Source organism: Engraulis encrasicolus, chromosome 17, assembly GCF_034702125.1.
Source record: "Engraulis encrasicolus isolate BLACKSEA-1 chromosome 17, IST_EnEncr_1.0, whole genome shotgun sequence".
NCBI classification, from domain to species: Eukaryota; Metazoa; Chordata; class Actinopteri; order Clupeiformes; family Engraulidae; genus Engraulis; species Engraulis encrasicolus.
Genome location: NC_085873.1, coordinates 23,770,202 through 23,793,466, shown reverse-complemented (window position 1 = coordinate 23,793,466; position 23,265 = coordinate 23,770,202). Strand labels below are relative to the sequence as shown.

Below are 23,265 nucleotides of genomic sequence, written 5' to 3'. Positions count from 1 at the left end.
ATTTGCAGACTTCCCCGTAGTCATAGAAAGTGTAACTTGAAGGTGCCAGTAGTGTTAGCGAGCCACAGATGGTGGTCAAGCCCTAAGGTAGTCAGGGGCTGCTGAGAGAGCTCCAAGTCCTGACTCAGAGGACTTGCTTAATGGAGCAGGGCATTAGCTGCACACAAAAAGATCTGCTAGCAATGCCAAAAGATAATGTTAATGCAAAGCAGTTAATAGAGAAGTTAATAATAATGCCCTTTATCCGCATGAATGGAAAAGTTGCTCATAAATAATTGGTTGTGGTGTGCGTCTGTTGAAACAGAAAGGCAGTATTACCCCTTTACATTATGTGACGGAGGTCTTCTTGCGCGGCCTGTCCCCCTCGGGGACGCAAACCTGTCACCTCGTCAACTATAATGGTCCGGTAATTGGAGGCACAGTATGATACCGCTGGACTAAAGGACCAGTCCCCCACACTGTATGAGGCTATCGCGAGGGAGGTTTACTAACGTTCCAAGCCAACTTTGCTAGTTAGCCTCCATTACATACGTATGTACTGTAATTAATATGTTGTATTGATTCTTTGTTTAATTTTCATTTGTAATTTTTAATGACATCACTTTGATGAACTGATTTTATTGAATAAGTGGACTCCAGGAAGAATAGCTGTGGCATTTCCAAAGCTAACAGGGAGCCAACAAATATACAAATCAATTACAATTACAAATAAATTGCTCATTGCCACATCTGGTAATAACAGACTCATAATAGGAAATGTGTTTTCAGGCATTAAATCCAAAAGTTAATAAAACCAATTTCAGTAGTTTAACAATTTCAGTTTCACAGTTGATAAAAAAACAACCAAAAAACAACTTGTGCAAATTGTGCTATTCATTCATTCAGAAACATTCAAAGCACAAGTACGGTGAATAAATTCTATCCACTCAAATTTAGAAAAGTGCAAAATGCGTGATGACTGACCACCAATTTAAAAAAAAAACAATGAACTAACAACTGCGCAACCGCTCCAATCTTCAAAAGACTGGCAGTGTTGCACTGTTACATTAGACTTAGCTGACGCTTTCATTCATTCAAAGTGACTTACAACTATCATTTTTCAGGGTATTGGTTACAGTCCCTTGAGCAATGTGGGGTTAGGTGCCTTGCTCAAGGGCACTTCAGCCATGGATGTGGATGTAGGGAGAGATCAGGGGGGATTCAAACCGGTAACTCCTAGATTGAAAGACCAACTCTCTAACCACTAGGCCACAGCTGGTTTAGGCTTCCTCAGGTACTGGAGATGGAGGAGACTGCGGAGGATGCGGAGGGTGTAGGGGCTCCAGGTGGAGGTGGATGCCCCCCTCCGCCCTCATGACGAGGGAGTACAGCCTCCTGGCCTCCGGCCCCTCGGATGTCAGCCGGAACCGCCTCAGGGTCAACGCCACGGCAACCCGCAGCTCCACCATGGCGAACTTCTGGCCAATGCAGTTCCTGACAATGAAGACAGGAGAGATACAATACAGGTTTGCGTCTGCATTCCCAACTAAGAATACTTTATCTTACAATTTTGATTTCCTCATTTTTGTAACCTACAATATGCCATATATACTGTATATATACACGTGTGTGTGTGTGTTCAGATTCTGTTGGCTTTGTTGACGGGGTTCGGTTTCAATGATCGGCGTAGGATTTGATATTCGGTTTTAAATTTGGAATCAAGCAGTGAATTCGGTATTTGACAGAACCTAAAAAAACAGGATTCGGTAGATCCCTATATATATATGTATATATATATATATATATATATATATATATATATATCAGGCACGTGCACTCCAATACGGCAGGGGAGGCACGGCCTCACCAGCCAGACCTGAGAATGATGAGCTGCAGTAAATGTGAATAATAGTAACAATAACAGCTATTGTTTTCCAACATCTGCACCATAACTACCATTTGAGCAGTATTTAAACAGTTTCACTCATTGTCAATCATTTCCGTGGCCAAAATCATAATATTTGCCCATTTCATGTCAAATTGCTCCGAATACGGTGAATTTGGGGCAACTCTGAACTGGCCTCACCCCGGATTGCGCAATCCCTCGTTAACAAGCTTCAGCGCATGCGCCATTTTGCTCGTTCTGTGAATGCAACCTGGTAATATTGTATTAAACGTTTTTATACACTTAATAGAAGTATGTATGGTGTGCCCTCAATTCCTGATAATGTTCTACTATTTTCTACTTGTGATTATCATTTCTTTACTCTGAACGCTTGGGCATAACGCCCACTGAAATATACAGTGGTGAGGCCAGCAGTAGCCTGGCCGCAGACTCCTTCTGGCATTGAGAGTATAGAGTTCTTCAGTAACGCGGAAGCATGTAGTAGATTGTAGTCTTTCATGTTAGCATTTAAGGACTTCCTGGTTCGTATCGGCTTCCGGCTTCCATTGGGAATGAATAGGGGCCAGTTTCAAATAAGCTCCGAGTGCAAGCACGCGCTTAGCGAACCCCCGCAAACTGTCGAGGGTATTAAAAATAGGCTGTAGGTATGACATGGTTGATCATTTTGTGTCAAACTTCGACATAAATACGATGTTGCGTCCATATGCTAAACCCGGAAACTTTTGGCGACTACAGAAGCGCCGCCAGCATGTACGTGCGGAGGGTTGTACCCATGGCAACCAAAGGAAAGCATGTAGTTCGGAAGTTTTAATGATCAGAAAGGGGTTAGCAATATTAAATTAAAATTGTCATGATTTAACATGTGAATACACCAACATGATGATACGATCCGTTCCACTAATGAGAAAGGGATGCGGGGACACGCTAATGTTCGTTGTTGGCGTGCAACTTATATTTTTGCCAAACCTGAATCTCTATGGCGTTTTGCAATGTAAAAAATCGCCATGGAACCGGAAGTCCAAACGCCGCATACAAGTTGACGTCAACGCTGAAGAGCTCTATTGCTGGCCAGTTACGTCATAGCGAATCTGAAGTTCACAATACAGTCAGTCGGTGTTGTTGGCTAGCTTGTTCACTTTGTCTGCTACAAGTGGATTTCATAACGAAACTAAGAGCATTCTCAAAGCTGGATTTCCAAGAGGAAAATATGTGATAAAGAATGGAGGACCGACAGAGCTGAAGGGTTTGCTACTGCAGGTGACGGTCAGAAGGTTATAACTACCCGATCATTTCAAAGTGAGTGGTACAACAGAAACTATTTTTTGTTTCCCCTGTGTCTTGTTTGCAACCGGCGAGAATGTGTGGAAGACCATTCGCATGGAATTGTACGACTTAACAATTTACTAAGGACTAAGGAGCCTCACGAAACACAAATCCTCGCGGCTACTCATATTCATATTCAATGCCAAATTTGCTTTGGGACGTTTGGGGCGTCTCGAATAGATGTGGCTTTGGATGGACAGCACCGGCTAAAGTAACGTTAGCATGCGCAACGCCAAAGTGAAGGAAAAGAGCGGCGCATGGACCTGATGTACGAGGTTAAGGTAAGATCAGTGTTTCCTATGTGTGTGAAGCCTGTGTTTGAGAATCCGCCGTGATTCTGTCTGGTGTGGTGGTAGCTTTTGTGATCTGAACAGGATTCTCATGTGCCCTGTAACTGTTTGTAAAGTTGAGTAGGCTACAGGGTGCCGTTTGGGTAAATCAAATATACCCGTGTAACTACAAGACTCTGATCTAATTCCAAAGTGTAGGCATAACATAAAGGACAGTCCCAAAATATTTGGTGACCATATCGAAGCTTGTGTAGTAATCTCTGTTTAAATGTTGACATTCGCTTCCTGCCACACCTTTGTCCCACATCGTTTGCCGTAGCCTCGTACAAGTAGATGTAGGCCTACATTTGCACGAGAATCCGGTGCTCATCACAAAAGCTATCACACCAGTTTGTTCGCCGTGGTGCTCAGCGGTCTATATGACACCATGTTTTGAATCCTGTGTGTGTGTGTGTGTGTGTCTTCCATTGAGCATCCGCCGTGATGTGGTTTAGGCTATGTGAGACCACTGTTTGAATCCTGTGTGTGTGAGAGCAGTGGGCTGTGAAGGAGCGTACACTCTTCACTACTCTCCCCTCCTCCTCTCCCCTCCTCCTCTCCTCTCCTCTCCTCTCCTCTCCTCTCCTCTCCTCTCTTTTCCCATCTCCTCTCCTCTCCTCTTCCCTCTAATCCTCTCCTCTTCTCTCTTCTCCTCTCCTCTTCTCTCTTCTCCTCTCCTATCCTCTTCTCTCTTCTCCTCTCCTCTCCTCTCATCTCCTCTCTCTTCTCCTCCCCTCTCCTCCTCTCTCATCTCCTCTCTCCTCTTCTCTCCTCCTCTTCTCTCCCCTCCCCTTCTCTCCTCTCCTCTCCTCTCCTCTCCACTACTCTCCTCTCCTCTCCTCTGCTCTGCTGTCCACATTGGTGCTGAGTGTTTTATGTGAGACCACTGTTTGAATCCTGTGTGTGTGTGTGTGTGTGTGTGTGTGTGTGTGTGTGTGTGTGTGTGTGTTTGTGTGTGTGTGTATGTGTGTGTGTGTGTGTGTGTGTGTGTGTGTGTGAGAGAGAGAGAGAGATCTAATAGCATTTTCTCTGCAGTATGTCAAAATATGTAGGCCTACCTTATGTTAAGAAAGCTGCTACGACATATGGAACTTGTCGGTAGGCCTATTTGGCAATTATTTATTTGAAAATCTGATATTGAAAAAGTTGCCTCACCAGCCATAAATCCCAGCGCATATATATATATATATATATATGTGTGTGTGTATATTGCTTGTTTGGAATACATGGTTCACTTCAAAATCAGAGTAATTTGTGTGCACTTATCAACACCCTGAAGTGATTAGGCTGTGCACATTTGCTGCTCTGAAGCAATACCGTATACATCCCTAATAAATACTATACAGTCATAGGAAAAAGTTTGTACACCCTTTGAAATGTCATACATTTCTGTCAAAATTGGTCATAAAAAATGGTCTGATCTTCCCGGAAATCACAAGTGATCACTTATACAGTACATGTTTTTATTCTCCTCTGGAGCGATACCTTGGGCCAGCAGAGAAGGGGATGAAGGAGTAGGGGGAGGAGCCTTTTAAATTCTCAAAGCGCATCGGGTTATACACCTGTAAGAAAAGCAGACCAGAGACCTCTTCATGTACAACACTGTACTGTGATGAGGAGGCATTTAGTAAGTGTATTTATTTATTAATAAGTGCATTTATTATTCTGAAATACTGTAAGGTTTTTGTAATCGCTCACGTCTGGATCAGGCCACACAGTTGGGTTGTGATGGGTCCCGTAAATGCTCACAAGGCAGATGCTTCCTGAAATGCAACACACACACACACGCACACACGCACACACGCACACACGCGCACACGCGCACACGCGCACACACACACACACACACACACACACACACACACACACACACACACACACACACACACACACACACACACACACACACTCAGAAACACAGAAAAAGGGGGAAATGTTATTTTAAGTCATGTATTTCATCAAACTGACACTATTTATTGTGCATGTGTCAGTCCACAATCGACTGTAGCTGATCACACCCCATTCCCTTGCCTCATACTTCTTTCCCTCTGGTATGAATGATTCTCCTGATGATGGACTTCATAATGCACTCTCCTCGTGAAACTCAAGGAGATACATACTTTAAATCACATTTTACTGTGTGTGATGGCAATGAAGGGCTTTATCTACAATGTATAGCATTGGATTATAATATACTTTATGAATTTAAATGATTACAGCTTTTTAGTTAATACTAGGTCTATACTTGAAACTACGCAGTGTTGTTGCTCCACCCACAATATCGTTGCCTTCAATGACAATGACAATGAACTTCTTGAATCTTGAATTGTACTCTATTCTATTCTATTCTATTCTATTCTATTCTATACTGTTTTATTCTATTGTATTCTATTCTATTTTATTCTATTGCCCTTACCCTTGGGTACAGTACGGTCTCCGGGCACGGTCTTGTCTACAGAGTAGGCCCGGGAGAGGGCCGCGACCGGCGGGTGGAGGCGAAGGCTCTCCTTAATGCACATGGTGGTGAACGGCATGTTGGTCAGGTCATCCCTGCACGGTAAAACAGTAGCATTAGATGACATTACACTTATGCCTCTTTTCCACTGCTTGTTTTCTGGTCGGCCTACAGCTCGACACAGCGTGACTCTGCCTCCACTTTTTGCTTTTCAATTGACCTGTGTTGTGCCTTTTCAAAACGCTAAAAGTGTCGGCCGAGTCGCGCTTTGTTGAGTTGTAGGCCTACCAGAAAATCCCCAGTGGAAAAGAGGCAGTAGACTTTGCTAACACTTTCTTATCCAAAATGACTTACAGTTATTTACAGGATATGATGTCTTCATCCCTGTGTGTGTGTGTGTGTGTGTGTGTGTGTGTGTGTGTGTGTGTGTGTGTGTGTGTGTGTGTGTGTGTGTGTGTGTGTGTGTGTGTGTGTGTGTGTGTGTGTGTGTGTGTGTGCACATGTGCGCGTGTCTGTGTATGATGAATGACACATGAGATCCGACAGACCACAGGATGTCGTCTTGATCCCTGTCCTCCAGGAGGGCGTTGACCTCGTCTCGACAGCGCTGCTGGTACTCAGGATGGCGCGCCAGATTATACAGGACCCAGGAGATGGCACTGGCAGTGGTGTCGTGGCCTGAACAAACAAAAAAAAGGACCAAGTCAAGTGGAAAGAGTTCACGGTGAAATAAGTGACAAGTGAGCAGTCATGGGTAAGCGGTCAGGGAGTCAGACTTGTAGCCCAAAGGTTGCCAGTTTGGCTCCCTACCCGCCAGATGGGTGGGGGGAGTAGTCAACCAGTGCTCTCCCCCATCCTCCTCCATGGCTGAGGTACCCTGAGCATGGTACCGTCCCGCCGCACTGCTCCCTAGGGGCGCCAGTGAGGGCTGCCCCCTTGCACGGGTGAGGCATAAATGCATTTTCGTTGTGTGAAGTGTTCACTTGTGTGCTGTGGAGTGCTGTGTCACAATGACAATTGGAGTTGGAGTTTCCCAATGGGCTTTCAATTTCACTTCACAAAAATATGAAATATGAAAATATAAATATGGATATGAAATACTGATCTCACCTGCAAACATGAAGGTGTCTGCCTGAGCTTTTATCTCCTCGTCTGTCAGGCCATTGCCATCCTCATCCTAAATCAATAATATTCAATCAACATTTTTGCCCAAATCCCAACATTAAAATATACACACATTAATTACCATGGTCCATGTAATCGCAACAAATAACTTAAAAAGGCAAAATCCCAGTCACGTATAGTATTTACAACCATTTCTGTCCGCAAGAGGAAAGAGACCATGATAGTTTGTTTTCTGAGCAGTTAAGCAGTAACAGGTGGATCTGTTGAGAACAGGTTAACCATTTCCACCTCCACACATCACCAGTTTCAACATGGAAGTCTCAGTAGTGGTTCTTCTTAACCTGGGGAGCACCAGAGATTCCAGGGGGTGTGCAAAATTTTGTTTGTGTTGAGGTTGTGACCAAAATTCTGCTTGGGAACATTGTAATTAGTCAAACTAAGGGGTGTAACGAGCTCAACTCAACCAAAGAAAAAAAAATGAGTGCTCATTCCTCAAGAATATACGAAATAAAGAGAACAGGACAGCACTCCAAGTTTTGTGTTTTGACGGGCAATAAAACACAAAACTTTGAGTGCTGTCCTGTTCTCTTTATTTCGAACATTAGAATTAGGCCAAATCAAAACAATGTTTTTGATCGGCAAACTTTTGATCTGCATTTAAAGTTATTAAAGTATTGATTAATGACTCAAGCAAGAATCATTGCAATAAATTACATAAATAATTTCTTTTAGAGGGTATACACATGAGTGATTCTACGATTTCCCTACGCTTTTGGCAAAAGCAAAATGTCAATTATCAGTATTTTTTTTTCGACTAAATGACCTAGATGTTTACATAGTGTATATATTTAAGTTTCCAAACAAACAAATTGCCAAGCTTAATCTTAAATCATTTGATAAATACTCTAATGAAAGCGAACATTTGCTTAATTATTTTGTCAACAGTGTTATGGACAAATACTATGTCATTTCAAACATATATAAAACTACTACAGAGTTGAAACAATATATGTTTGAAAGTGCTTATGTCCCTTAGCAGTAATGTTGTCATTAATCTGTGCAACTGATATAGAAAATGTGATTGTTGAGCTTCATAAGTAGGATTTTATGAGTCACTGTGATACAGACTGACACATTTTTCATCATAAATCCCTGTAACGTCTGATTTGAATATAGTCACCCTCCTTACACAAGACTTCCTTCTCCAGAGATAATCCCTAGAGTATGTTCCTAGGATTTTTCCAACACATAAGGGATCAATAGCGCAAAAACACTTTCAAAACAGTCAACGGTGTAACTCAACTGTGTTACGGTCAACAGTGCAGGGGAACAAGTCCGCACTTTTATAGGAGAAAAAAACAGAGCAGACAAACCCATCTCCCTAGAACACTAATTATATTGTTTGTTTGTCTGTCAATATGGATATAAATGGGCAAAAACATACTCCTCCTCAACTGTCACCAGTGTTGCCAGATTGGGCTGGTTCCCGCCCAATTGGGCTGCTTAGGATGGCCGTGTGCGGGTAAAAATGGCATCTATCAGAAAAACCTTCCCACTGCCATATAAATCAATAGAATTTGGCTGGTTTTTAGGGCGGATTTTGATCATTTTTTGGGCTGGAAATCATCAGCCTCATCTGGCAACCCTGACTGTCATACTTAATTGTAACACCATTGACGGTAACACTGTTGACATTTCAGCCATTTTTATGGTGTTGTGCTAACTGAGGACCTCAGAAGTTCCACCACAACACCTTAATCAATTCATGTATCTTTATGCTTTATCTGTGTTTTTCTACATGTGATTTCTAATTCAGATTCTTATGAATATGTTGATAACACTGTTGACAGGCAATTTTCCCGCTATGAGAACATGAAAAAGAATGGATTAAATTATGGAAGGTTGGAGCTCAAAATTTACCAAAAAGTCTTCCCGTATCCTGCCAAAGAGGTTATGACATCACGTGATGTTATTCGTATGGCCTAAGACCAAACCATTACTGATTTATGGAGGGGGTTTTAGACCGTGACACGGTTAACACAGTTTTCGTGGACACACACAAAATGGCAAATTTCATGTATAATGGAAAGGACAGTGGTCTTTCTGACAGTTTTGTCATATTGTGATGATTACTGTGAATCAACATTTGCAATCGTCCTGGGCAAAACAAGTTTCTTTACATGCTAATATGAAGACTGAATCTGACATTTGGAAAACAGGACGGCATGAAAACGCCCAAAACCAGTATTAAATATTCATTCTTGCTGAGGGAAATAATGCTGTCTACACTTTCTGTATTATATGAAAGATAAATGTTTTCTAATGTCCAAAACATCATTGGATGCAGTTAATAGTTAGTGGAATTGCCAAATAAAATCCACGGACTTAAAAGTGTAGGCGAATTAGAGAATCACTCACATGCAGAAGTTTGGGTTGGAGTTGCACGGCTTGTCTTGGGTATAGGTAACAAGTTTCAGAAAAAAAGGTTAAGAACGATGGTTCTACACCCTGATACAGACCTTTGACTGAAGCAGCAGCTCTATGAAGTCTGTGACTCTTCTGCGCACCCCATCCTCCTCCTCCTTCTCCTTCTCCTTGGCTACCTGGTGGCTCTCTGCTGCCCCCTGCTGCTCCAGTTCGGCACGGCGCTGCTGGACGACGCTGGCGGTGAAGCCGTGCACCACCTCACAGGCCTGACGGAACTCCTTCCCCTCGGGGGAGCGCCAGTAGACACTGTCCCAGTGGTGGGCCAGACGCCTCTGACGCTTCACCACCAGCACACTCAGCTTCATTATGGCTGAGATGTACTCATTCGACTCCCTGGCATGAAGAAGGGGTTTTTTTTTACATATAAATAAGGTCAAATGATGAATCTGGAACTGTGAATCCAGCTTCATAATGGCTGAGATGTAAGCCCACCTGGGAAACTCCAACTCTCTTTGTCGTTGTGACGCAGCAGTCCATAGCACACAAGTGTTCACTGCGCACTGTACACAACGAAATTGCATTTTATGCCTCACCTGTGCAAGGGGGCAGCCCCCAATGGCGCTCCAAGGGAGCCCCAAGGGAGCAGTGCTGCGGGGCGGTACCATTTTCAGGGTACCTCAGTCATGGAGGAGGATGGGAGAGAGCACTGGTTAATTACTACCCCCACCAACCTGGCGGGTCGGGAGTCGAACCGGCAACCTCTGGGAAACAAGTCTGACACCCTAACGGCTCACCCATGACTGCCCTAAATGATGAATCAGGATTTCTTTTTAAATGTCAAATGATGAATCGGGAACTATAAGTCCAGCTTCAGAATGGCTGAGATGTACTCACTGGACTCCCTGTCATGAATAAGGCCCAGTGTTGCTAGATGTACGACAATTATTGTACCCTATTTTTTTCCATTTTGTCCTCTGTACGATCAAAAAAACATGATGTGCGATGATTTTAGAGTTCAGTTAATTTAGATGCCTTGAAACAGCAGTTTAGGTCTTGTACGATCATTTTCTGCCCAAAATCCCCCCAAAACGAGGTTTTGGTACGATAATTCAGCCTTTCCCATCTGGCAACACTGATAAAGCCAATAAAATCTTCATAAGAGTAAGAGTATGCACATCTCATCTTGCCAAGGCCAAGTGCAGGACAAAGGCCTATCTGACAATGGAAAAGGTAAAAGTTCACAGACTGAAGCTCAGTGTTTGAGTGTGCCAATTTCCATGAATCAGGATTTCTTTTAGATATAAATAAGGTCAAATGATGAATCTTGAACCATAAATCCTGCTTCAGAATGGCAGAAAGAACTCACTAGGCTTGCCAGCATGACCCAGATCATGAATCAGATCATAAATTGTTTTTTTTTTGGTCTTTTACGACTTTATTGGTGATAGGACAGTTTGAGAGGTGGAGAGGGAGTGAATGGGGAGAGAGATGGGGAGGGGTCGGCAAAGGACCCGGGCTGGGAATCGAACCCGGGTCAGCTGCATGGCAGACGAGTACCCTACCGGTTGGCCACGGCAAGGCCTCAGATCATGAATTGTGATTTACACACATCCCAGGTCAGTGCCACTGAGGGCCAGCGTTAAAGTAATGAGTCACATTTGTGTGAACTGCTATTATCCATATATATAAACTACTAAATACATTTTTGAACTAGCTAAAAATGATCCTTAGGTTTAATCTATAGCACAGAGGCATCCCCAGCCAAGTGATCTGGCAGATGAATCATGTGGCTGACCGTGGAGCATCTCTGGGCTATATGTTAAACATATGGATCATATGATAAAATGATGAAAAAAAAGTACTTTCATGCAATTTCACTAGTTCATAAAGAATCTAGTTCAATTCTTTAGTTCTAAAAGCCACAAAGGCAAAGTGCAGTAGTCCTAACTACATACGGTATTTTGTCAAAATTGAGTTTAGACCGAAAATGGTCTTCATTACACCTCCTTTATTGTGTGATAAAGCCTTATGGTCCAAAAATGTCCCGTTTTAGAGATATTGATATGTGAAATATGCAATAACTACAATATCCAACCTAAAACCTAGACTTTTAAGGCATTTAAAAATGTTCTCTTTTCCAGTGTTGGCATAGTTACTGCACTTTGCCTTTGTAGGGCAGGACTGTATACATAAATATTGGTGTTAGATTGGCCTATATCAGGCCTCACTCGTTCTTCTGGATTTTCATTAAAGCCATAATACAGATCCATTCGATGATGTCCATGAGTTTCCTCTAGGAAAGATTCACAAGTGTGTGTTTTATAGAGGAGTGATTAAAGTTTCCAGTAATTAAAGTGATTATGTTCTTCTTACTCTTGGCAGTGGCTGTCGTAGCTGAAGACGCATTTCAGGAGGCTGTCGAGGGTCATGAGACTGAGCTGTTCAAACATCTCCAGGCAGTCCTGTCCTCCATCCACCAGGCGGCGCCATTTTGCCTTTTGAAAGAGACAAAGCAGGGGACAAAAAAATTATGCAGAGAAGTAGTAGGATTAGCGCACTAATTGTCATATTTTAAAAAGAGTTCTCTTACTAACAGCATGTTCCACAACATTTGACATATTTTGGGGGATATGTTTTGCATGACCTTGCCGAACCACTGCAGAGTCACAGGCAGTGCACATTGAACACACAGGAAATGCGTCCCACAATAAAATTGGGACCATAATCATAATCATTTTCCTTTTTATTTTAGTATTTCCCTTTTTTATTATTTTAGTAATAATTTAACAAAACCTCAGAGCTCTACTGCTCTTCAGAGTGAAAAGGCAGTAGCTGCATTGATGTTGAAAATGAGTAATTAAGATTTTAATGCCATGTATATGAAACTATAAAGTGAAATAAAATGATTGATCTGCCAAAACTGCTAATTGCTAGGAGCTAAGAGCATAACCCTGAGACACTGGCAGTCAACCACGTGAGCTATTATTTTTTGACTGACAGCGGTTTCTAACAATCAGAGATTGAGTTGTGCACAGTTAGGGGGAAAACAAAAAAATACAACCCATGTATAGCAGGGCAGGCTTTGTGCCACACAGCTGGTTTTGACCAGGACAAGAGGTTCAAGAGGATTTTTTTTATTGTGAGAGGAAGTAAGAGTGGAAGGGGAAAAGAAAGGCAGACTGATGTGGGGAGGAGAGATGGAGGGATGAGAGTGAAATGAGTGGAGGAATAGAGAGAGAGGGAGAGTGGGATGGACAGAGACACACAGAGAGAGAGAGAGAGAGAGAGACAGAGAGAGAGACAGAGGGTGTGTGTGCGTGAAGCAGGGCAAGAGGAAGAGGTTCAAGACGTTCCTATGGTAACAGGAAGTGGTATAACACTTACTGAGTTTATCTTGAACTTCAGACATGAACAAGTTTTTTTTAATCTTTTACCTGACATGTTTCAGCAGTATAGACAATAATCTAACTGTTGTAGTAACATCTATTAAAAGGAAGTGGTGTGCTTGACTCAGAGGACAGATTATGCCTTCATGGGCCCCTGGGACAGACAAAAAAAGAAAGGCCCCCTCCTCTCTCCATGGAATCTTGGAGGTTCCAAAGTATTAGGATGTTTAGCCAAGATGTTGGAGCCTTTGTTGCTGGGAATTTTTAGATTTTTTCCCCCCAAGAAAATGTGAAAATACGGTAGTAAAAAGTACAATTTTAACACAATATCGTAACATAAATATAGACCATTATTGAAGTGTTTTTTGTAGCACGGAAGCTTGGGCTTCAGGGCCCCATTTGGCTCTTGGGCCACTGGGCCTGGGCCCGGTAGGTCCTTCCAGTAATCCATCCTTTATTTGACTTGGTTTGACTGTCAGCAAGCTATAGCAAATAAGCACCAATGCTCTTATCTTGTCGTGTCTTTCTTGACACCTGCTTAGGCCATTAGTTATGGCTATTCCACTTCCTGTTGCTGTGAACCCAGAGCCTCCATTTGTCTTATCTCTGAAATATATCGTCTGCTGAATTTCAGCAATCACAAAGACAAAGTTTCACATTTCCTTCCTCGACATAAAAAAGAGAACACGGAATGTGTGTACTATGCATGTGTATGCAGGCGCCTTGCCAAGCCAAGCCTTTGACTACAACTTGCTAGGCCTTTTACACACCATTGCTAAATGCCTGACTCCCTCAAACCAGGGATGCATTTCTGAAAAGCGTAGTTGTTAGCAGTTAGCAACTTCGGTACAGTAGTTGCCAATGGGAAATTGCATTGCAACCAACAAAGTAGCTAACATAGTTAGCAAATACTCTTTCCAGAAATGCACCCCAGGCAGCCAGAACAACTAACCCAACCACAGCTGCATGGACTGCCATCTTCAAACGAAATTCTTCATGATTATGTACAGTCTGCGCTTAATTGCTTGCTGGCTAGAACTCCTAACACACAATTCGTGGCTTACTGACTAAGCATAGTTCTGGCGTGTCAGCTTCCACCACAGATAAGGCCTGCAGACAAAAATGAGCTGTGAGACCCAGCATTTCAAACGCTTTGCTCCTATCAGATGCCTCTGTGATGACAGGCCATCTTGGGGTGTGTATTTGAGATTGAGAATTATTTTGAGACTGAATGTGTCTACAGTGTATTGGCAGGGTTTCGTATGTGTTACTACAGGCGTATTGACAGTAATACAGAGATAAGACCCTAAAATACAAAATTTATACAATGATACATGTAATACATCTGTATTTTTTCTTAACAAATTCAAATGACAAATCAGTGGATTTACTGATATTTCAGAGGCTCAATAGAAATACATATGATTTTTGAATACCAGTATTTTTTAAGGGACAAATAATGTCTTAGGAAGGAGCTCTTTATATTTTATTCTTTTTATTTTGTATTTCACCTTTCTTTAACCAGGAAGTGGTCCTGTTGAATACATCTTCTAATGCAACTGGACACATCATCAGTGATGTTCCTATCTAACTCTTCTGCCAGGGATTCCAGGGATTCCTGGCCAAGACAGGCCCCTAAAAAGATTTAGTGTATACATGGGTTCGCCATATTTGTAAACACTATGTTTTGAGGAGGGGCAAGACGCTGGCAGCCAACCACGAGAGCTAATTTTTTGACCGACAACGGTTTCCAACAATCAGAGGTTGAGTTGTGCGCAGTTAGCTCCGCGCAGTCAGGGGAAAACAAAAATTTAGAACCCATGTATAGATGTCCACTTACATGCATGATGTGGGCCGACTGGTTGAAGATGAGGACGTAGCTCTTGAGGATGTCAAAGTGGAAGGCTGGGGTGAGGAGCCTCCTCTGGCGAGACCACTGCTCTCCGTTACTCAGGAGCAGACTCTGGCCTGATGCAGCATTGCATGACATGACATTACATTATGTTACATTGCATTACACTACACTACACTACATTACAGGTACATTACACTTCATTACATTACATTACACTACACTACACTACGCTACGCTACACTACACTACACTACACTACACTACGCTACACTACACTACACTACACTACATTACATTACAGGTACATTACACTTCATTACATTACATTACACTACACTACACTACACTACACTACAGGTACATTACACTTCATTACATTACATTACATTACATTACACTACACTACACTACACTACATTACAGGTACATTACACTTCATTACATTACATTACACTGCGCTCCGTTACTCAGGAGCAGACTCTGGCCTGATGCAGCATTGCATGATATGACATTACATTATGTTACATTGCATTACATTACACTACACTACACTACACTTTCAGTAGAGTTGCATATCTGTGTACATGTCTATGTGTGGTACAGTATAATGCATATCTGTGTGCATGTGTATGTGTGGTACAGTCTATGTATGGTACGGTATAATGCATATCTGTGTGCATGTCTATGTGTGGTACAGTATAATGCATATCTGTGTGCATGTCTATGTATGGTACAGTATAATGCATATCTGTGTGCATGTCTATGTGTGGTACAGTATATATCTGTCTGCATGTCATCTATGTGTGGTACAGTATATATCTGTGTGCATGTCTATGTGTGGTACAGTATAATGCATAGGCCTATCTGTGTGCATGTCTATGTGTGGTACAGTATAATGCATATCTGTGTGCATGTGTATGTGTGGTGCAGTATAATACATATCTGTGTGCATGTGTATGTGTGGTGCAGTATGGGAGTTACCAAGCCATGGTCTCATTAGCCCGTAGAACAGCTCGTCCTTGATAGTTACAGACGCTGCAAACAAAAACGTTTTATCACACACATGCGCACATGCGCGCGTGCACGCACACACGCACACGCACACGCACACGCACACACACACTATACATTAAGAAAGACATATACATTACACACATACACATATACATTAAGAAAGACTGAAAAAAGTTATGCATTTCATCAAACTGACACTATTTATTGTGCCTGCGTGCTATCTCACACTTTAATATGATTCTGTTAATGTCAGTCCTGTGCATCTCTATGTCCTGGTATGGTATAGAGAGAAAAACCTAATTTCACTTTCCTTGTATGACCTGTACATAAGAAGAAACTGACAATAAAAGCTGACTTGACTTGACTTGAGTTGACGTAGCCTCTTACTGCAGATGGGGTCGCTGGCGGGTTTATTCACTACTCACTGAAAATGCTCAACTATACATCATAACAATCTGTGCTAAGGGGTTAACTCACCAGGGGCTAGCAGGAGAGGTTTGATGTAGTCGGGGTGGAAGAAGCGCACCAGGTTGTAGAAGGGTCCCAGGAACCAGGCGCAGGAGTGGCGATAGGTCCTCACCAGCTCATCCACAGACCTGAAGCCCTCCTCATGACTCTGCATCTGAACACACACACACACACACACACACACACACACACACACACACACACACACACACACACACACACACACACACACACACACACACACACACACACACACACACACACACACACACACACACACACACACACACACACACACACAGGGATGAAGACAACATCCTGTGGTCAGATCCCATTTCTCATTCTTCTCATTTCATCTTTTATTTCCTTAATCTTTGTTGCTTCACCAGTGTGTTGCCGCTGACTAGTTATTTGAGTTGTTTATTAGGTTAGAGGTGGGCCACGAATATCTCTGAAACTTGGGGCCGCGGAAATCTTGAGTGGGCCCCAAGTTGGAAAAGGTTGAGAAACCCTGGCTTACGCGTTTGCATTGGTATTAGACTATTAGTGCATTATTGTGCTGTATCAGTTCAAAATTTCTCTGCAGTGCAGCCAACACAAAGGTCAGTGACTGGAACACAGGTGTATCAGTAGAGGTCTGGTTGTGTGCAAACCTACCTCAGCACCTTTAAGCATCAATAGTGACTGGGGAGCTGTACAGGGAACATACCTGAACACAGATAGCAGCCTCGGGGGTGACTTTACGGCTACTGTAAAGTCACCCCCGAGGCTGCTATCTGTGTTCAGGTATGTTCCCTGTACAGCTCCCCAGTCACTATTGATGCTTAAAGGTGCTGAGGTAGGTTTGCACACAACCAGACCTCTTGTTTTATCCAAAGTAACTTACAGATAGTATAGGTTATTGGTTACAGCAGTGTTTTTTCAAAGTGGGGGCTGGGGACCCCTGGGGGGCCGCGAGAGGATGGTAGCCAACAATATCATGGTTGGGGGGGCTCAAAAATCCCAGTAAGCTGAACAATGTCAAGTTGTAGCTTTTACAGTGCAGTGATCGCCCCAGAGCCCCACTAATGACCCGGGTTGTGTTGTGTTGTGTTGTGTTGTGAGGTCGGTGGTTAGAGAGGAATGTGTTGGTTTGTATTCGGCTACAGTATTGCTGTCTGACTTCCTCTCCACTACAGCATGTAATTAGCATATGCAAAACACAGGGCACACAGATAGCACACAGATAGCACTGTTCTCTTCAACTGGCATCTCTGTGTTTCCTCCTCCCTTTTCCAATGGATCTTGGAAGCAGGATTGCCTGGAATGACTGATGGTACGTCACATTGCACTGCTAATTTACAGTAGTTTACATGCATTGTGCCATACATGTATTGCCTGTTAGTGCAAATGGGGTCACCAGCAGACCTAGTCACTATTTGCTGAAAATACTCAACTACATCATAACAACAACGACTAAGACATAGCCATTACAATTTGGGTGACAGTAAGGTTATAACATAGGCTCTGCGTTAAGGGGTTAAAGAATTATGTCAGTTCCTTGATTGCAAAATCTTTCCTTTGAGTAATTTTTATCGTAGTGTAGCCATTTCCTCTCATGTCACAACCTCTCTCTGGCGTCATGATTGTCCACCATCACATCCTACCACTGTTACACTGTTGCTGACATGAATTAGTCTACTCAGTGGCTGACATGTCAGTCCACACATTCCTATGTACGTATTAAGGCACACCACTGTAAAATGTCATTATCATGGTTTATGGCCACCCCTTGGCTGGTCCCATATTTCTACTGTAAGGTACAGCTAAATAAATACACCATAGAATCAGTAGGTCTCAACCTTTTTTAAACAAACGCTCCCTTGATCTCATCATGCGCCTCCCAACGCCCCCGTTGACCTCATCATTAGCCTGCCAACGCCCTTAGTGTTGAAAAATGAAATAGAATAATGCCCCCCAATGGAAACTAAGCCCCGCCCCCTCTCAGCTGTTTCCTTCTCAACGGCCCCCTAGGGCTCCCAAACGTTTGTAACACTTAACTTGACGCCGGTGTCATAAGCATGTCATTACAGTGTCATAATAGTGTCATGGCACAGTTATGCATGTGTCAAAAACATTATGTTCATGTCATAAACATTTTATGACCGTTGGCCTTAAGTGACATTCGGTTATGGCAAAGCCGAATGTCACTTAAGGCCAACAGTCATAAAATGTTTATTGACATGGACATAATGTTTATGACTTATCTATGACTGTGTCATGACTCATGACACTATTATGACACTGTAATGACATGCTTATGACACCGGCGTCAAGTAAAGTGTTACCCATGAGTTCCTACAACAGCTATTTCTTTCTACCTAATGACAAAGATACGCTGTAAGAGTAGGCCTAGGCTACTTCTTACTTCTACTTCATACCTCTCTGGTAAGGGTCTACTTACTATGCCCATGTGGCCCAGAAGCCAGTTGCGTGTCGGAGGTAGAGCGAAGCAGCTCAGTCGGCTCCGTCTTGTGGACACCAGGACCACTTGTGTGGAGATGAAGAGCACCAGGGCCAGGCCAATCACACACAACACTGTCCAAATGGAGAAGCCAGAGGGCAGGAGTGTTGCCAAACGCAGAAGCACGCCAGTGACCACCCCCATCCTGCCCTGCGGTCCACAAAGATAGTGATATTGATACATAATTAATAATAATGTATACAGTAAATTCATACATGCAGTACGTGCATACATAAATTGATAAAAATCAATCTCTCTCACACACACACACACACACACACACACACACACACACACACACACACACACACACACACACACACACACACACACACTTCATTTATTGAATGGCCAAGTGAATATCCTACATGGAAAATATTGAAATATTTCATGTGTAATTTGATGAGAACAGTCTAGAATCCAAAAATATGTTTAGGCAAGTCATTGCACTGGTCAGCAATCATGCCACTCACATTATGGAGCCAGTTTACTGTAATAGCAGATAATTGCAAAGCACAAAAACTGTCTGAACTTGAACCATTCATCCTCCTAGAGAACTGATACAGCAGCACTGAACTGTCAGAACGTCAATGAACAGGCAACTCCAACTTATATGCATATATAATATCACAGGCCTATATCTACCACAATATAACGTGCGTAAACGGTCATCGGGTCACTAAAAATACAGCAATGGTAAGAAAGATTCGCACATCACCTTGTTGACAACCCGCCGCTTGGAGAGGTTTTGTCCGAGTGTCTCGTTGCCCAAAACCTAAACATAACAGTGGGGCTAACCACGCCTCTGTGTTTACAACATACCTAGTCCAGGAAACAGTTTCAGTTCCTTGATTTTACGCATATCTTTAGATAGGCTAACTAGAACATGGCATGGCAGTTTCGCTGTGTTTTATCGTCGTGTCTTGCTGGGTGGCATTGCGCAACTACTTAATCTCAAACCATTTGAAGAATCTCCAGCCTTATCCAGACATGCCAACGTGTTTGATCAAGCATTTACTACAATCTTCTGTAGGCAAATTAGCAAGAAGGACGTGGGAAGATTTTTTTAAAGAGACTTGTGTCACGGGGTGACAATGATCTGAGGGGGAGAAGCAAAAAATAGAAAAAGGAAACCTTTGGTGCTGATTAGATTTTAATGAAGGACCACGCCTTGTAAACAAGGCAGCTCTGATTGTTTTTACCCAACACAGGTGCACTCGCCAAGGCCTGATTATGTGACTGACTGCAGGTGAGAAGTGGACCAGTTTGTGAAATGTGATTGGTGCACAGATTTGGAGTTTGGTTCATAATGGGTCTTTCTCAAATGCTAGGCCAGTGTCCTTCCAAGTGTATCAGCCTAATTAGTCACGCCCAGTGATTGGATACTTTTTGGTGAACTCTACAGAATATCCAATCACTGGGTGTGACTAATAAAGGGTATCCAATCACTGGGCGTGACTAATTAGGCTGATACACTTGGAAGGACACTGGCCTAGCATTTGAGAAAGACCCAATGAGTGAGAAGCTAGACCCTTGACCACTGCTTCCGGACTGCCCGGGTTTGACTGAGAAACCTCACTCCGGGCCTCAATGGATGTTGGATGGCCGCGATGATGGCCTTCACTGGGGTTAAGGTGGGGTGGGAGGTTGGACTGATCTTGGGACTCACCCCTGTCATGGGGCTATTTTAATTGATAAATATGATTTTATAATGCATCTCGTTGTCCTGGTCTGCTTGAGAGAGTTCAGTTCGTTCCTGGTTGAGAGGGGGCTTCCCTTGTAAACGCGCATCCCCCACCTGTGACACTTGGCGCAATCAAAAATGGCAAATAATCCAGTTGGAGAACGCCTTTGTATTACGACAGTGGTTCAGAATCAATGTAATGCCATTATTAGGCTATTGTAATAATATCATAATACACTTTTTAAAAATAAAATAAAAACCCTGATGTCATGTCACTCGTGTCATTAGGCTATGTCAGAAAGCATGCGGGAAAGCTTAGGCCTATTTCTTCATTGAGACAGCACAAATGTCTTGTGTTGGATGAAAGTTCAAAATATAACTCGGATTGTACATATGTTTTGGTCATATGGTGGTTGTAACACTCCCTAGAAATTGCCAAGAACATTACATTTCTATGAGAAGAAGTCTATGGAAAATAGCGCGCAGTAGTTTCATTTTTGTAGGCAACTCTGCATGGAATAGGCTACAGAACTACATCTCCCATCGTGGCGCGCTCCACTGTGACCAGCGCAGGGGTTAAACATGTTTGGGAAAGAATCTGTGGAATTTCTTTCCTGTGAAATTTGGCCAGACAGACTCAGCGAGAGAGCGAGCGAGAGCGAAAGCAGCTCACACACAACTCGTAGTTTGGTGATGGAGCTGTTTACCAACGATCTGTTATAATGGAGTTTGGTGGGCTCGGTGGACTTGAAGTGTTTACGAGACCGATATCAACTTTAAAGTCTTAAACGGATTCTTTTTGGGCTCCCCCATACACATCACGCAGTGGTCGGGGGGATTCAGTTATGGCTGAACCGCTTCTGAAGCGGACTTTTTCGAGGTTGCGGGGTAAAGAGAAATTCCGTCGGAAAACGGACCCGAAGCTCGCCGGTGAGTGTTTACGCTTTTCAAAGGTTAACTTCGACTCCATAAGTAAACACACATCCTATTCAGAATTTATGACCTGGAGATTCAGGATGCAGCGAAACAGTTTCTGACACATTATCACCTCAAGGCCTAATCTTTTTTTTAAATTAAGAGGAATTGTAGGCCATAGTTTGCTTTTCAACAGCGTAGCCAATGTTAATGCTGTCCCGATTCCCTGATCCCACACTCGTCGGTTCCTTTATGGTCCGATATTGCATGCCATGGCGTTTTGATGCCTGTTAAAATTTGCGCGTAATCCCCATAGGTTTTCATAAACTCCACAGACTGAAACTGCAGTCTTTTCTTCGACATTTGGACCAGTGCAGTACATTCAGTTAATGAAGTGATAGGTCTATTGCACTATTGAAGTAATTTACATTTTGCCTCCTTTAAAAGTAGATTTAAATGACTGGGAACAAAGTTGTCCATAACCTATCACCACTGCATAACTGTTTCGCAAAGTTGTCTGTTACATAATTCTACTCAGAAGTCATGTGTGGGCCAGGTAGGTTATGGTTCTGCAGCACATAACATTACTGGGCTATTACAAATATAAATCGGCAATGAAGTAAGTCAACATTCAGACTCTCATTAAGGTCACATACACGGCCTCACTCATACCCTGAGTAATCGCCTTCGCCCTGTCTGATTTCCTGTCTCTCCGTGAATAAGTAATCTTGTGCCGTGTAGCCATGTGCAATGCCCTGGACGTGGAGTGAATAAGGGCTTTATTATATTGAATTACACCAGAGATGGGGGTGGGTGGGTTGTGTTAAGGAAAGTGTTAGAGAAAGGATTGCTTGTGTTGAGTTTGTGAGGCTATGACAAACATTCGAAGCGTAGACCTTACTGACTAAATGTCAGGGACTTTGTTTCTCTTGTGTCAGTGGATAATTCAACAGCTACAAGATGACAAATTAGCCTACTTCATTTACACAGTTGCAAATGACTCCAACAGTAATTACTCAAATTAAATTACTTAAGGCCTACACAACACCAACTATGAAACCTTTTTTCAGCTACACCTTTTTTATGCGTGGCCTTTCAAATGGGTTTGGTTTGAGGCACAAGTAGTGAATAGCAAGTTTTTGAGATGGGGTCAGTTATATGTTCCACTCCGAAAAAAGCCCAATAGTCCTGCTGCTCCATGTTCCCAAATTTTAAAGAAATTACTCAAATAGCCTATAGGCCCTAATGTTACACAACTCCATGTTCCCATATTTCTGAGTAAACTAAGATAACATGCAGTCTCATGCCTTTCTCCCCGCCATGGAGCATGTAGGGCCTAAATTTGAATAAATTCTTAAAAATGTCGGAACATGGAGCAGCAGGAATAGGCTGTGGGACCAATAGGCCTAAAAAAATAATGTTAAAAGTCTTAGTGATAAGGGACCAATGGGCTGTGGGAACATAGACACGCTCCCATGTTTCTTAGTGCTGAGGCAATGGCAGACTTCCTCTAAGCATCACCTCAGTTTCATTTAGTGACATCACATTCAGGTCTTGATGTTTCAGGATGACAGACAAATTGTCAAACAGTCCTGTCCACCATTCTCTCTCTCTCTCTCTCTCTCTCTCTCTCTCTCTCTCTCTCTCTCTCTCTCTCTCTTTCTGTCCCCGGATGTCATCATGTATTTTTTTTCCAGATACTTCCCCTGACTTTCGCCTGCTTGCCTGGTCTCTCTCTGTGTCCTGTCTCTGTTTCTCTTGCCCCTTCCCTCCCTCCCCCTCCCCCCTCTCTCTCTCCCCCCCCTCTCTGACGGCTTGTTATGTCTAAAATAGGGAAAGCTGCACACACTCTGAATTGTGCTTCAGACCTTTCAGAGTGTAGTAGAAGCTGGTATA

The 23,265-nt window shown here is 42.9% G+C and overlaps 2 protein-coding genes across 3 annotated transcripts in view; one reads left to right on the top strand and one right to left on the bottom strand.

Moving 5' to 3' along the window:
- Positions 1–532: 532 nt before the first annotated feature.
- LOC134467981 (cytochrome P450 4F3) lies at positions 533–19,885 on the bottom strand. Its single transcript, XM_063222004.1, has 13 exons — positions 19,489–19,885; positions 18,711–18,920; positions 16,277–16,421; positions 15,767–15,820; positions 14,771–14,898; positions 11,918–12,039; positions 9,637–9,937; positions 7,103–7,169; positions 6,541–6,670; positions 5,954–6,087; positions 5,236–5,300; positions 5,023–5,099; positions 533–1,473 (listed from the first exon to the last, which is right to left on the bottom strand). The coding sequence occupies exons 2-13, from the start codon at positions 18,912–18,914 to the stop codon at positions 1,260–1,262; spliced, it is 1,641 nt and encodes a 546-aa protein (XP_063078074.1). The 5' UTR covers positions 18,915–18,920; positions 19,489–19,885; the 3' UTR covers positions 533–1,259.
- A 1,172-nt stretch (positions 19,886–21,057) lies between these two features.
- The window catches only part of LOC134467980 (rho GTPase-activating protein SYDE1), a 41,699-nt gene continuing 39,491 nt past the window's right edge, over positions 21,058–23,265 (top strand). The window contains exon 1 of one of the 2 annotated variants that reach the window (XM_063222002.1): positions 21,058–21,384. In XM_063222002.1, the coding sequence (XP_063078072.1) occupies positions 21,300–21,384 (85 nt within the window). In that variant the 5' untranslated portion in view covers positions 21,058–21,299. The remainder of the gene's footprint in view (positions 21,385–23,265) is intronic. The other variant, XM_063222003.1, reaches the window with a different exon arrangement.

Coding starts and splice junctions, on each gene's coding strand:
- LOC134467981 (XM_063222004.1), bottom strand. CDS start 18,914: ATGGGGGTGGTCACTGGCGTGCTTCTGCGTTTGGCAACACTCCTGCCC. Junction 14,899..15,766: donor GCTAATGAGACCATGGCTTG/GTAACTCCCATA, acceptor ATGCTGCATCAG/GCCAGAGTCTGCTCCTGAGT. Junction 5,301..5,953: donor AGACCGTACTGTACCCAAGG/GTAAGGGCAATA, acceptor GTTGCATTTCAG/GAAGCATCTGCCTTGTGAGC.